The sequence below is a fragment of the Grammomys surdaster genome, unplaced genomic scaffold (assembly GCF_004785775.1).
Source record: "Grammomys surdaster isolate TR1022 unplaced genomic scaffold, NIH_TR_1.0 126531, whole genome shotgun sequence".
In the NCBI taxonomy this organism is placed as follows: domain Eukaryota; kingdom Metazoa; phylum Chordata; class Mammalia; order Rodentia; family Muridae; genus Grammomys; species Grammomys surdaster.
This window is the reverse complement of record NW_021621323.1, coordinates 6784916-6799823: the sequence shown is the minus strand read 5'-3', so window position 1 is coordinate 6799823 and position 14908 is coordinate 6784916. Positions and strand designations below refer to the sequence as shown.

Genomic DNA, 14908 nt, shown 5'->3' with positions numbered 1-14908 from the left:
CAGGCTCTGAAGACTCTGAAGGGAGTATGTTTGAGATTGGCATTCGGCCCGTGCATCCTAGAAGCGTGCTCAGCGGCTTTATTCTCCCACTTCATTATGAACTTCCCTTGGCAATGGGGATTCCTATTAGGGTAATATTTTTTCCTTCTTTCATAGCATGAAATTACACAGTTAAATAAATGTATTTGATTAAAGCTTTAGATACTCTGAATATTATATAGCCAAGTTCTTCATTGAATCATTTTATTAGGGGTGAGCAAGAATCCTCGAAAATCAATTGATCGAAGATAGAGTCATGTTCACGTCTACCGAGTGCTGCTGGCCATGGTGTCCCCTCACGTAACCCCACACTAGAGAGGCTGACGTACTACCTTACTTAGCTCAAGGCCAGTCAGGGGTACTCAGACATAGCAAGATCCTATCTCTGAAAAAAATTGGCCATCAGTTACTCAAACATTCTTAGTTCCTCAGTGTGTAGAATAGTACAGTGTGTAGCCTCTCATCCTAGCCCCACTCCTGTTGTGTGTCTGTGTGTTTTAGTATGTCACATGACCTCTTTTTCATACACTATTGTATGTGTACATACAATATACACATACACATAGATTTATTATATACGTGAGAGATTTTATTAATGGGCATGTAAATAAAATGCTTCTATTTTCAGAGCATTAAAAATGCAAAACACCCTCTTCTGTCAGTGCAGAGCCCCATCAGTCTCCTCTGTTATCCATTCCCTCGTGTTAACATCCCTCAAGTTGGAAAAAAAATATCCCTCAAGTTGGAAGCACTGTCCATAGCTCGTAACTTATTTTCATCTTCAGTTCATTAACTCCCTCATCCACTTATACATTCCAGTCAAATTTGTAAAACAATCACCAATTGCACGCTTATTGCCAAATATAGTGAGTTTCACACTTTTATTGTGAAATACCCTAATACATGTATTCATACACACATATATAATATGCATACACACATATATCTGTGCTGGAAATCAAACCCACTGCCTCAAGTATATGAGGCAAGTATTCTGTCACTCAACTACACTCCTGGTATGTTGTTGTTATTTATCAAATAAAGCATAGCCACATGTAAAGCATAGCCACATGTAAAGCATAGCCACATGTAAAGCATAGCCACATGACATGCTTTCTGGTTATCCCTTCAGTCTGAAAGTTACCAGCGCGTCACGGCCTCTGCACTGATACTGCTGACTCACTTGCAGCAGTTTTTAGAGTCCATGAGTGACTCTCTGTTTTGAATTTAGCTTCTATTTCTCTGATAAGCACTGGCAGTAAGGACTGCTTTATGTACTGGAACTACCCATACAGGTTCTTTGGTAAAATGACAGTCAAATCCATTGTCAGTTTTTAAAATGTTGCTCCTTGATTTCTTACTGAATTTTAAAATATGTTTATATTCTTTTTATTTTATGTGTCTGGGTGTTCTGCTTGCATGTGCATCTGAGCACTACATGCATGCTACATCCACAGAAGTGAGAAGAGGGTGTCAGATTCTCTGGAAACGGAGTTGCATATGATTGTGAGCTGTCTTGTAGGTTCTGGAATTCCAGCCCAGACCCTTGGGAAGAGCAGCCAGTGCTGTCCACCACTGAGCCTGTCTCCAGCTCTCTCTGCTTATGTTCTAGACCAAAGTCTTTCATTTACGATATACAGTCCAAATTTTTCCTTCTAATACGTGACTTGTCTTTTAATTTCTTTCTTAACTAGCTAAATAGTGACTAAAAGAACAGAAATTTATTCTTCAAAGATCTGAAGACTGGAAGGCCAAGATGAAGATGTTGGTGGTTTGATTTCTCTTACGCCCTCTCTAGCTGGCTTTCAGATTGCCACCATCTTTCTGTGTCTTTTCACGGCCTGTCCTCTCATTATAGATATCCTTGTGGTCTCTTCCTGTTCTGATGAGGCACTGGGCCTCTTTGATCCAGGCCCACCCTTACAACTGCCTCTAACTGTCGCTGGTTCTTCAAAGGCTGTTTCTCTGAATTCAGTCTCATTACTGGTCAGCTTGACATGTGGATTTGTGAGGACAGGGACACAGTTCAGTCCATAACAGTCCCTAATTTGGCAAACCTTTCTTCCTGTAACAGTCCTCCTTTGCTCTCTCGTAGCCTTTAAATATAGGAATAATGTAGGATCAGCATGAGATCTTCTCATTCTTCTGTAACTTCTATTTCAAATTCTGTCTGTAAGTCATTAACTTTCAGATATATCATTCAAGTCTCATTGCCTTGGGCACAGGAAGTGCTTGGCAGCTTCTCCAAGTGACAGTACCACATCAGAAGAGGAGCCTGCCTGCCTCTCCAGTCAGAGGTCGTGTCCATCTCAGGCACCAGAAATGCCCATGGGAAATCATTAGCAGTTTCTTTTTATTTTCCATACTTACCGCGGCAATGAATGAACATTTTTGAAGAATTTGCTGCTTCTTCTGTGAGCTTCTCACATGTTAGTTCCTCTTTATGTTTGTCATGATGCTTTCATTCTCACATTATTTCAGTTTTACAGATGGAAAACAGTTATGGGATAGTCAGATGAATCGCTTCAAATTACACAACCTTTAGTGAGTGTGACTTAGTCTGAACACATGCTCACCCTTATGCGTGTGTGTATATAACACTTACGATGAGGTGACATTTCAAGTCAGGATAAGGAAGTAGTCAGCAAGTGTATTAAGGTAATTAGAATATTATTTGAGGAGAAACTACATTTTTATATATTTTTCTTGCAGTACATGTCAAATATAGTAAAGACTTAAAATGTTTAAGTTAAAAAGTTGAAAGCATTCAGATTTTTTTGTTTGTTTTCGAGACAGCATTTCTCTATGTAGCCTGGCCATCTTCGAACATAGACCAGGCCGACCTTGAACTCAGAGATCTAATTGCCTCTGCCTCCCTAGTGTTGGTATCAAAGGCACTGCCACCACCTCCTGACTCAGATTTCTTTTTCTTTTTTTTAAAGTTCACAAAGCAAAATATTTGTTTGTTTTAAATAGGCAGGTAACGTGATCTGTGGTCATATATAGCATGATACCTAGGACTACACATGTATCATGAAATGGTTAAATGTAACTTCAGTATGTATTACCTAACAGTTACGTGTTGGTGGAGAAAAGATGTAGCACTCACTCAGGAATGCTGAGAACCATATATCACTGTTGCTGTGCACCACAACAGATCTCATGAGCTCTTCCTCCTGCCTGCCTTTGTTTGTCTCTGTTGACCTGTGGCTTCCTAATCTCCCCATTAATTTTTAACAGTATCTCAAAGAGGAAATTTAAAATTTGATTTCAGTTTTCTGTTTCTTTTATGGTTTGTTCTATTTGTATAATATCGCAGATTTCCTAATACAAGCTTTTAGGTTTAGGCAGGTGCATTGGCCACCGCCAGTCAATTTTCATTGTTTGCCATGAGGTAGGAGCCGAGGTGCTTGAGCATTGCTTCTCTGCAAAGCTTTACAGATGTTCCCACACTGGTTACTGCATTGTACCAGCTTTGTCAGAAAATCATTATTTATACTTAGATATAACAACTATTTAGGATTTTACAGACTATTTGGATTATTTGTTCTGAGTTATTTATATTTTCATACTCATTTTAGTTTGCCAATTATTATTTTTAAAATAGCTTTTTGGATTTTTAATGTGATTGAATTGACTGTATAGATAATTTGGAATTGGTTAACTTACACAGTGTAGAATCAATGACTATGACCTTACATCCCTTTAATTAAGTCTTACTGAATTTTTAATCAGTGTTTTATAGTGTGTAGGTGTTTAGTGTAAATATGATACAGGCTTTTAAGGTTGATTCCTAAGCATTTTTATGTTTTTGATACTCTTATAAAGTTGGTTTCTATTTTTTTGTTTTTCTTTTTGTATTTTGAGACAGGATTTCTCTGTGTAACAGCCCTGGCTGTCTTAGAATGCTCACTGTAGACCAGGCTGGCCTCAAACTCACAGAGATCTGCCTGCCTCTGTCTCCCCAGAGCTGGGATTAAAGGTATGTGCCACCAAGTCCAGGGAAGTTTAAAAAAAAAAAAACTTTTAATTACCCATTGCTATTCTGTAGAAAATGTAGTATGTATATACACACATATTTGTGGATTTTTGTTTGTTTTAAAGATGTATTTAATTTTATTTTATGAGTGCTTGCCTAATGAATGTCTGGGCACTATGTGCATGTCTGGTGCCTACAGAGTTTGTTTGCATAGACTTTTATAGAACTGAATGGAGAATCCTGTCTACTAATTATTTCTGCTTTATTTACCCTTGCGCTATATCTATTCGTATTTTACATTTTGAAAATGAATTGCTGATATCTGAGAACTGTACTTATAGTGTTATTGGCCAATTCTGTATGTTTTCATCATTTAGGGGGCCTCTGTAGTAAAAGTAAGATCCTGGTTGCTACCTGTACAGTATGTATCTTTCCTCTGATACAGATTTTTATGCTTCATGATTTTTACAGGTTATATTTTTTGTCAGCTTGACACAAAGTAGGGTCATATAGAAGGGAGCATCTGTTGAGAAAATTCCTCCATTAAGCGGGTCTATGGGGTGTTTTCTTGACTAATAGTTGCTATGGGAGGGACCAGCCCACTGGGGGGCACTGACCTCCCTGGACAGGTGGTCCTGAGTACCATAAAGAAACAGATGCATCAAGCCATGAGGAGGAAGCCAGCAAGCAATGAGTGTTCCTCCATTGTCTTTTCATTAGCTCCTGCCTCCAGGGTGTAGCCTTGAGTTCAAGCCCTGACTTCTCTCCATGATGGACTATGAGCCAAAAGATTAAATAAAACCCTTTCCTTCCCCAAGTTGCATTTGGTCATGGTCTTTACAACAACAGTACAAATCAAATCAGGACAGAAATATCTACCAGTGTCATCAAGGATTACTGACTATATTGTTTGGAGGAGGATTGGGGATAGAGTTTGGAACATTGGGCTAGAAAAGCCATTGAGTGCTCAGAGCTTGACAAACTAACTGTTGAAGGATCTTGGATGATGGGGATGCTGAAAGGGATACAGATGATGGAGACCTGGCTTGTGAAGTTTCAGAGGGAAGCAGACTCTACCTTGGCCATTCATGTAATATTTTCAATTAAGACGATGTGGTTTCTGATCAGCTAGAGATGAGGAATCAACAGCAATGAACGAGAGCCAGAACCACTGAAGTGAAACCTTTGCTTTACTAGGATAATGGGTGCACTCACTGGGGCTGAAAAATCAGTGGTGATTAAGAAGAGATCTGCTTCACTGAAGTGAAATCTCAGCATATTTCTTAAGGATCGGCACACAGAAGCTTTGGTCCATTGAGGGCCAAGGCTGCATCTCATGCAGACAGCGTGACATGATAATATGTAAGAGTTTCCCAGGCGGTAGTGGTTTTGCATGAAGCGACTATGGAGAGCCAAGAAGCTTGGCACTGTAAAAGGCCAAGAGAGGCCATTGGTGAAGGTCCAGCTTGCAGTGGAAACCCCAGAATTGGAGGGCTCATGGGGAGAGACTGAACTTGGGAACATGTGGTCTGAAAGAGGCCACTGGTAAAGGTGCAGCCTGTGAGGTAACTGCATGTTGGAAATGCCAGAACTGTAGGATGACTGCCAAGATCAGGGACAGATGTGGCATGGAGCCAGCCTGAGCCAATGAGACAATGAGGCAGCCTGTGTGTGCTGTAGATGGCAGAGCCAGTGACGTGGGGCTGCAAAGCCTTTTGGAGCCTAGAGGATCATGAGTGGATTGTAGATACCAAGCACTGGACTTTTTACACTGGTGGACTTTAGTTTTCCTTTGGTTTGAGTGTGACTGTACCCTAGTTCTTCTCTTCTAGAATAAGGATTATGTAACTTGTTTTTTAAATTTTTTTTTAATTTTTTTATTTTACAGGTGATCACAAAGAAACTTTGGAGTTTTAGAGAAATTTTGTATATTTTTAAAAGATTGAACTGTTTCTTTCTCTTTTTTTTCATTTTTAGTTTTTTGGGATAGGGTTTCTTTGTGTAGGTCTGACTGTCCTGTCTGTCCCAAAACCCTGAAACTCATTATGTAGACCAGGCTTGCCTTGAACTCAGATCTTTCTACTTCTGCCTCCTGAGTGCTAGGATTAAAGGTGTGCACCACCATAAAAGATTGTATAAAAGGCCAGCATAAATGATTGTATTTAAAGTGTTTCTTTTTTTAAGACAAGGTATTACTATGTAGTCCTGACTGGTCTAGAACTTCCTCTGTAGACCAGGTAGTCCTTGAACTCAAGAGTTTCATTTGCCTCAAAAGTGAAGGTTTAAAGATAGTGGGACTTGGAATATAATTTATATTATACTAATAATATTAAATCTTGGGGATAAACAAGAAAGGAAAGGTTATTGTTTAATAGTAATGTATTGGCACATCAAGTTGACAAGGGCTCACTTTTCCTGGTAGAGTGCTTCTGTCAACCTGACATAAACAGGGGTCATCTAGAAAGAAAACATCTTCAACTGAAAAAAAATGCCTCCTTCAAATTGGTCTGTAGGCAAATCTATGGGGCATTTAATTGACTGATGATTGATATTGGAGGGCCTAGCCTACTGGTGACAGTGCCACCCTGGGTAGATGGCTCTGAGTTATATATAGAAGTAGTCTGAGGAAGCCACGGGAAGCAAGCCAGTAAACCACATTCTTCCATGGCCTCTACTTCAGTTCCTGAATGGATTCCTGCCCTGTCTTACCTTTGCTATCTACTATAAAAAGAAATAAACTCTTCAAGTTTGGTCATGGTGTTTATCACAGAAATAGAAACAAAACTAGGACACTCTCCAAATATCTGTATTATTTAATAGTTGCTTATTTGCATATTTTAGACTTTCCAATAACTGGAGATTTTTGTTTGTTTGTTTTGTTTTTGTTTCTTTATTTGAGACAGGGTTTCTCTGTGTAGTCCTGGCTGTCCTGGAACTCACTCTGTAGACCAGGCTGGGCTCAAACTCAGAAATCTGCCTGCCTCTGCCTCCCAAGTGCTGGGATTAAAGGGATGCAGCACCACTGCTTGGCATAACTGGAGATTTTTATCTGTGCTACTTATGTGTTAAAGAGAAAAAGGCACTTTTATTACTAAGTAAGATACTCAAAGTTTCCTAGAAACAAAGTCCTAGATTTGGATTCTTATATAAGTTATGTGTGAAAGAAGCTCTCAGTAGAAGATGCTGTGTGAAGGAAGCCATGTAAGATTTGGGAGAATCCCATCCTTTTTTTTTTTTTTAACAGTTAATTACTCAATGAACCTTCAGATTATATAGTAGAATAGAAGGCCACAGCCAGGTGTAGTGGTGCTTGCCTTTAATTTCGACTCTCTCGAGGTAGAAACAGGGGATCTCTGTGAGTTCAAGGCCAGCCTGGTCTACATAGCAAGTTCCAGGACAGCCAGGGCTATAGAAAGAGACCCTGTCTCAAAACAAACAAAAACAGACAGCTTCAAACTCTTCACCAAAAGATACATAAACCTTCTAACGTAGTATGGAAAAGATTACCTTCGTGAGAATTGTAGGCGTCACTGCAGATGTTACAATATCCCTAGCAAATACAAGCTAAGAAATTATGAATTGGATTAGTAAAATCTGATGCATTTAACAGCCACATCTCATGTGGTTTTGCCTTTCTACATGTCTCTGAACAATGAAGTTCTCACTTCCCAGGTGAGAATTTGGTAATGACTTCTTGAGTATGAAACTGGATTTATCTGCAGTAAAAGCAAATATAGACCAAGGTAGCTATATCAAACCTTTAAAGCTTTCCTCAGGTGATGAAACTATCTAAAATTAGTTATACATATGTAAAAAGCATATACCTGCTAGGAACTTAATATCTTCAATACATAAAGAATTTCTGCAACTCAACTTTTCAAAAGTTATTTAGCTAGGCATGGGGCCTTGTACCTATAATTCCAGTACTTAGAAAGCTGCATCAGAAAGGTTGTTTTGAATTCAAGGCCAGTCTGGGATACAGAGTAAGACACTTTCTCACAAGAAGTGTGCGTGTGCATGTGCATGTGCGTGTGCATGTGTGTATGTGCGTGTATGTGTCAGAGACATTTCTCCACAGAAAATAGACAAATGGCCAACAAAGATCTGAAGTGCTTATCATCTCTAAGTATCAGAAAACAAAAGTTAAAAAATATATCTCTGTGCATACATTAGGCTGACATGTATGTATAATATTGGCAAGGACATGGAGAAACTGGATCTATTGTGTTTAGCTGGTGGGATTATGAAATGGTAGAGCCACCATGTAAGTGTTTTAGAGCATCCACCATGTGCAGTTACAGTGCCTTTAAATATGTAACGTATCTTTTGCAGCAATGGTAAACACATTGGGCTTGTAAACCCTCTGTTGCTTACACTTGGAATACTGGTTTCTTGTCCTTTGAGGAGTCTCTTGTTGTTTGCTAGTTGTGTTATGAATTTTCTAATTGTATTGACATCTTCATTTTAAAGGATAAGGACAGAGGAAAGGTCTACAATTTGCGCTCAGTCCAGTTTCTTAAGATACATCTCTGTGAAGTTTTACCCAGCACTAAATAACATACGCAGTGCCCCGTCACCACGAAGTGGCTTTTACTCAAAAGCATAATGATGTCCTGTGAAGTGAACAACAAAACACCAGTTGCCTAAAAGGACAGATGGGTTCACAAAGTCTGCCTTTCAGTTTTGTCCTAGGTGCTGTCTCTCCTGCTGTTGTCGTCCCCAACATGCTACTGTTGCAAGAGAATGGATATGGTGTTGAGAAAGGCATCCCGACCTTACTAGTGGCTGCTAGCAGTCTGGATGACATCGTGGCCATCACTGGATTCAACACATTCTTGAGCATAGTCTTTTCCTCGGGTAAATAAAAGAAAGTACAACCTTCTTCTGTAGTTCTTTAAGCTGGGTTTGTGACATTCCCTCTAGATTTATTAAAACTTTAATATCTCTTTATTCTTCATAGAAAACTCATCTTGACCAGGTAAGATGCTCCAATAGATCTTTTAAAAATTAAAAAATAAAACAAATTCTCCAAAAGCACCCAAACAATACGTAACAAAATGACTTCATTTTTGTGCTGAACTTTTCTAATTAGTTTATCTTCATCTTTGACATTGATCTAGTTTTGGTGCTTTGAAATCTTGTCAGTTTTCACTAAGTGAATTATAAGCAGTAGTATTAACAGTACTACTAATACATTGACTAAGTGTTTTTCAAATGTATGTTGTTTACCATCCTAAAAACATGCTGCTTGGTGTTAAGACAATTCAAGCATACAAAACTGGGGCGACAGTGTGCCCTTTTGGTAGTGTTAAGACAAAAATCTCAAGGCACCAGTTCAGATTCACAAGCTGGTACTTGGTCTTGACCAGCTTGGCTAATACTGTGACAATAGAAACTGGGCTCATAAAGAGCCCAGACTGCAGTAAAGAGGGAGGAGCCACCGTCATATCACTAGAGGCCGTGCTATCCTGGGTGCTGGTAGTTCCCAGGCTTGACCACTGCTGAGACCAAGAACCCACCGTGGTGACCTAGATACAGTAAGATTCACACAGCCAAGGAGAATCCACTGGAATTCACAGTTGACCAGAGGCCCTGGAGAGACAGTGTGCTCGAAGCATTCCTGGGGGAAACAGATGGGAACCCAAGTGGCACCTAGAAGTCAGTGTTGCCCAGTACAGGGAGCTGCAGTGATTTGCAAAGGAACTTGCATCTTCTTCTCGGACTCTGGATGAATGGAATGGCAGACGACTTTCCATAGAAACTGAATGCTCTGGTTTTCAGAGTTGGATTGGCAGACACAATTTTCTTTGGTGGAAAGAATTTTATCTCATGATGGTTGCCTCCACATGCTCTTGATGGACACCATGAAGTCAGTCTGTCACAGCTGGAAGTCCCTTGACCCAGCTTCTACTCCCAACAGTGTACCATTGCTTGAGTTCGCCACCTGCTGCTTACTTTGGAATATCAGAAGCCCCTTCCCGGCATTCCCAGCAGGTCCTCTAAGACTGAAAAGGCATAGCAATATCTGTGGCCATGGTGGCTCTGGCAGTCATAGTGTTGGAACATTGCATAATTCTAGACAAGACCTGGAGGAGGAGTGACCACTCGGCCCTCCTAGAGCTTGGGGAATTGGCAACACTGGTGCCGTCAGGTGCAGAAAGTACCAGGCTCTCCAGCCAAATAGTGAGGTGAGCCGCAGTGAGACGCTGACAAAATCCCTAGTGGCCAAAGTGAGGATGGCAGAAGGTGCCTTCTAACACAGGACATGCTCACTGTGAAAACGGGTGAGCACAGAGGCTGCCCTCCTGAAGACATAATATGTAGTTGTCGAAAATCTGTTGATGGAAATGACAACCACAGAATTGGGTGGAAAACACATAGCAAGAAAATCAGGTCTCAAAAGTGCTATTTGGAATTCTTAGCTTTAAAAATATTTTCAAAAGTGAGCATTTCTCCAGACGTTAACGCTTAGATTATCTATAGTATTTAAAATTCAGTTGTCTATATTATAGAAGCATTGAGATAGCTTTAGTTTGAAAAGTGGTGTGGAAAGAGCTGGATGTGGTAGTATGCTTACATCCTCAGCATTTTAGGAGATGGGGAAGGAATCACATGATCCAGGAGTTCAAGGCCAGCTAGACTCAGTCTCCTTTTTTTTAAATTGGAAAATTAAGATAAGAATAAAATGTGTAATTGTTATCCCCGTAAGGTAAGAATATATTTCTCAGCCTTATTATATAAACCTTCTCTCTCTCTCTCTCACCTCTGTTCTCTTTCTCTCTGTCTCCCACTATTTTGTGTGTTTCTGTGTCTAAGTGTGTACATGTGTGCGTGCATGCCGTGTGGGTATGTATAACGTGTGCGTGTAGAGGCCAGAGGTTGGCATTGGATGTTTTCTTCAGTCATTCTCCATTTTATTGCTGAGACAGGATCTTCCCCTGTGTCTGCATCTCAGCAGTGTGGCTAGGCTGACTGGCCAGTGAGTTCCAGAGCTCCTTCTGTGTCCACCTTCTCAGTCCTGGGACTAGAGATGCCCAGCTTTTTACATGCAGAGGATCCATGTCAGTTTCTCAGGCCTGGCTTCTAGCATTTTACTAATGGAGCCATCTCCCTACCCCTCTCCCATTGTTCTTATAAACCAATTGCTGAACATTGTCCATACTGTCGACAGGAAAACATTGAGGCATATAGATAAAAGTATTTACCAGCCAGAAGCTCAGTAAGATAATCCTCAAAAAGAAAGTGTTGTTCTCTTGAGGGGCAGTGTGTCCTTTTATGTAGCAGTTAAGAGAAGTTATATGGCCTTGCCTCCTGGACCATATTGTGCAGTTGTATTTTGATAGAGTTCAGGAGGGGAGCTCACTATCTTGGAGTCATAAGTTGAAAAAGGCCACTTGTCCTTAAAACTGACCATTGGAATGAGGGGCCAGTAACAGGCTCTAATTGTTTATGGTATTACAATCCACTGAGCCAGCATCTAAGCAATTAGGGTCCCATCATTAGGGAGTGAAGAGTTTTGCTTTTTATTTTTGGCCCCTTTATTTTTGACTTTATTATTTCATTTATTGTCACTGTGGCAGATAGAATAGGGGTAAGGGACATGGGGTGCATACACAGACCAGATGTAGAGGTCAGAGGACTTTTAGGACTTGGTTCTCTTCTTCTTTTAAGTTTTATTTATATGTGTGTATGCTACCTCTATGTGGATACCCTCAGAGCTAGAGTCACAGGCAGCTGTGTGCTGCGCACTGTGAATGCTAAGAACAACTTTCAGCCTCTGAACGGGCAGTCTGACTAGCTCTGAAGTCATCTCTCCATCCCCAGTTCTCTCCTTTCAACCCTGAGTCCTGGGCATTGGATCAGATGCCAGGCTTGTATGGCAAGTGCTTTTATCCCTGCTGAACTGGCCTAACAGCCCTAATTTTTTAAAGTTTATTTTTACTGTTTTTTTAATTGTTTTGTTTATGTGTGTTTTGCCTAAATGTGTGTTTGTGCACCCGATGTGTTTGTATCAGTGCCCACAGAAGCCAAAAGAGGGTGTTGGATCATTGGAACTGGAGTTACAGGTGGTTATGAGCCACCATGGGGGGCCTTGAACTGAACCCAGATCCTCTGCAAAAGAAACCAGTGCTCTTAACTGCTGAGCCATCATTCCCGCCCTGTTAACATCTCCAGTTTTTGCCTTTCATTGCTACACATAATCTAAATTATTTTCCTGTTAACTTTATTATCACAAACATACTTTTCATATAAAAAATAATTTATCTTGAGACAGGACAACTTGAGACAACTATTGTTACAGTGGCTGGCATGGAATTCCTTGTCGTACTTGTCAAATCTACCAAACAACACATAACAATCCAGGGAATATTTTTTGTCATTTTGAATGATTGTATAGTATCAGTAAACTGCTTCAGAATTATTAACCTGTACAGAATTGTAACTGACTACAATATTTGCTGTTAAAATAATACTTAGTTAAATATCTTATGTAGGAGCATCTGTACCTAAGCTAAGTGTTTTCTTTCCTTGCTGTTTTATTTTTGTTTTGTTTTAAGACAGGCTCATTTCCTAGCCCAGGCTGGCCTGGAACTCACTGTGTAGCCCAGGCTAGCTTTCCACTTGCTGCAATTCTCCTGTCTAAGCCACCTCCCCCCCAGTACTAGGTTAAAGGTGTGAGCCACCATTTCTGGCTTCTTAATGGAGAAAGTATCTTCTGCAAATTGTGATGGGGAAACTTGGCATTGAACTGTGACATTGAACTTGGCAATAGCTTCTTGGATAGAACACTAACAATCACTGGCTACAAAAGCAAAAATTGGTATAATATGGATATCAAACTTAAAGATGTACATACCACACCAACCAGAGTGGAAGTATGGAATTGGAGAATGTCCTCACATGAAGGGTTGATAGTGTGAAGATTATGTGGAAAAACTGTAACTCAAGAACAAGAAAATGCCCAGAATAAAAGTGAAAGAGGAAGCCCTTGCTGAGGTCTGAAAGTTCACATGTCTCCAGAATTCCCACTCTGGAGCCTAACGCCCAGTGTGAGGTCTGAGCTTTGGCCTGTAGAGAATTATGAGGTGAGCAGTCCTCATGGATGCTGTGATGGCTCTTTCAAAAGGTATCACTGGAGCGCTTCCTCCACAGGAGACCAAAAGAAAAGAGAACCTGTGGGGAAAAGGCTTTTACCAGACACCGAAGCGACTGATGTTTGCCTTCTTGCTCTCCAGAATTGAGAAAAGTAAATCTAGATTGTTTGCAGATGACTAATGCTCAAAGACTGGAATTAGATGTGAAAGAAGAGACACGAGTCACTAACAGGCATCTGAAAAATGTTCAGCACGTGTAATAGCGAGAGAGGTACAAATCAAGAGCAGAGTGTGGGCAGCTCTCCTTTGAGCAGTCCTGACCCGCTCACAGTCGGGTTTCACTTTCTGCAAGTCTTCTTTAAGAAGACCACACCCATGATCTTGGGTGTGGCTTACCCCTCTTTCCCTTATGCCTTGTGCTTTTTTTTTTTATTGGATGTTTTATTTACATTTCCTATGTTGTCCCCTTACCCCATCCCCCACCCACTCGGAACCCCCAATCCCCTCACCCCTCCTCCTTCTTCTCTAAGGTTCTCTTCTTCCACCTATGCCCAGCAGGGCCCTCCACTCTTACATATTCAGTTGAAGCCCTGGATCCCCCCCACCAAGTGCTCCCAGGCTGGTGGTTTAGACCCTGGGAGCTGTGGTTGGTTGGTATTATTGTTCTCCTCATGGTGCCGCAAATCCTTTCAGCTCCTTCAGTCTTCACTCTAACTCCTCTATTGAGAAACCCATGATCAGTTCAATGGCTAGTTGTGAGCATCTGCCTCTGAATATGTCAGACTCTTGAAGACCTCTGAGGAGACATCCATATCAGGCTCTTATCAGCATGCACTTCCTGACTTCCACATCAGCATCTACCTTTGGTGACTGCACATGGGATGGATACTCAGGTGGAAAGGTCTTCAGACGGCCCCTCCTTCAGTTTTTGTCCCTCACTTTGTCTCCATATTTGTTCCCTTGAGTATTTTGTTGCTCCTTCTAAGAAGGACCGAATCACCCCCCACTTGGTCTTCCTTCTTTATGGACTTCATGTGGCCTGTGAGTTGCATCTTGGGCATTTCAAGGTTCTGGGCTAATATCCAATAATCAGTGAGTGAATACCATGTGTGTTCTTTTGTGATTATGCCTTGTGCTTTAAAGTCTGGATTAGAATACCTTTCTTAAACTCCAGCTGTGCTTCGTAAAAAGAGCAAAGCGTCAGATTGCACATGCATGAAGAGCACTAGAGTGTTGCTCTTTGCCATTCTTCACTATTCAGTGTAAATTTTAGGGTTTTCTTTTCCATCTCTAATAAAGTATCCTTGAATTTTTTTTATAGGACTCACATATCCCCAAGAGGTTTTTCAGCTAGTATGGGCTTCATAACTATATTGAATCTTCTAATCATGCACGGATGTATTTTTCATTTACATGTATCCATAACTTCTCTCAGCCATGTTTGTAAATATCAGTACAAGCCTTTCATCTCCTTAATTACATTTATTCTTTATTTCTTTTTTATATTATTCAAAGTAAGTTCCTTCCTTTTCTTTTCACTGTTAGTATATGAAACAACTGGTGTGTCACTGTTGACTTGGGAGCACACGACTCTGCAGGTTTCATTTCGTAGGTCTTTCTTAGTTTCTAAGGTTTATGTTTGGAGGATGAATGTTAGGATTCTCTGTGTGTCTCATTGTGTATATGTGTGTGCAGGGGTGCGGGTGGAAGGCACGCCAAGGTCTCATGTGGAATCATAGAACTACCACGTGTCAGTCCTGGCCTTGGACCTTGTGTTGAGACTGAGTCTCGTCAT

General features: G+C 40.6%; 1 protein-coding gene across 1 annotated transcript in view; it reads left to right on the top strand.

Moving 5' to 3' along the window:
• Positions 1-14908, top strand: part of Slc9b1 (solute carrier family 9 member B1) — a 46249-nt gene that overhangs the window by 22080 nt on the left and 9261 nt on the right. Inside the window, exons 7-8 of the mRNA XM_028760345.1 lie at positions 4-131; positions 8700-8875. Coding sequence (XP_028616178.1) covers positions 4-131; positions 8700-8875 — 304 coding nt within the window. The remainder of the gene's footprint in view (positions 1-3; positions 132-8699; positions 8876-14908) is intronic.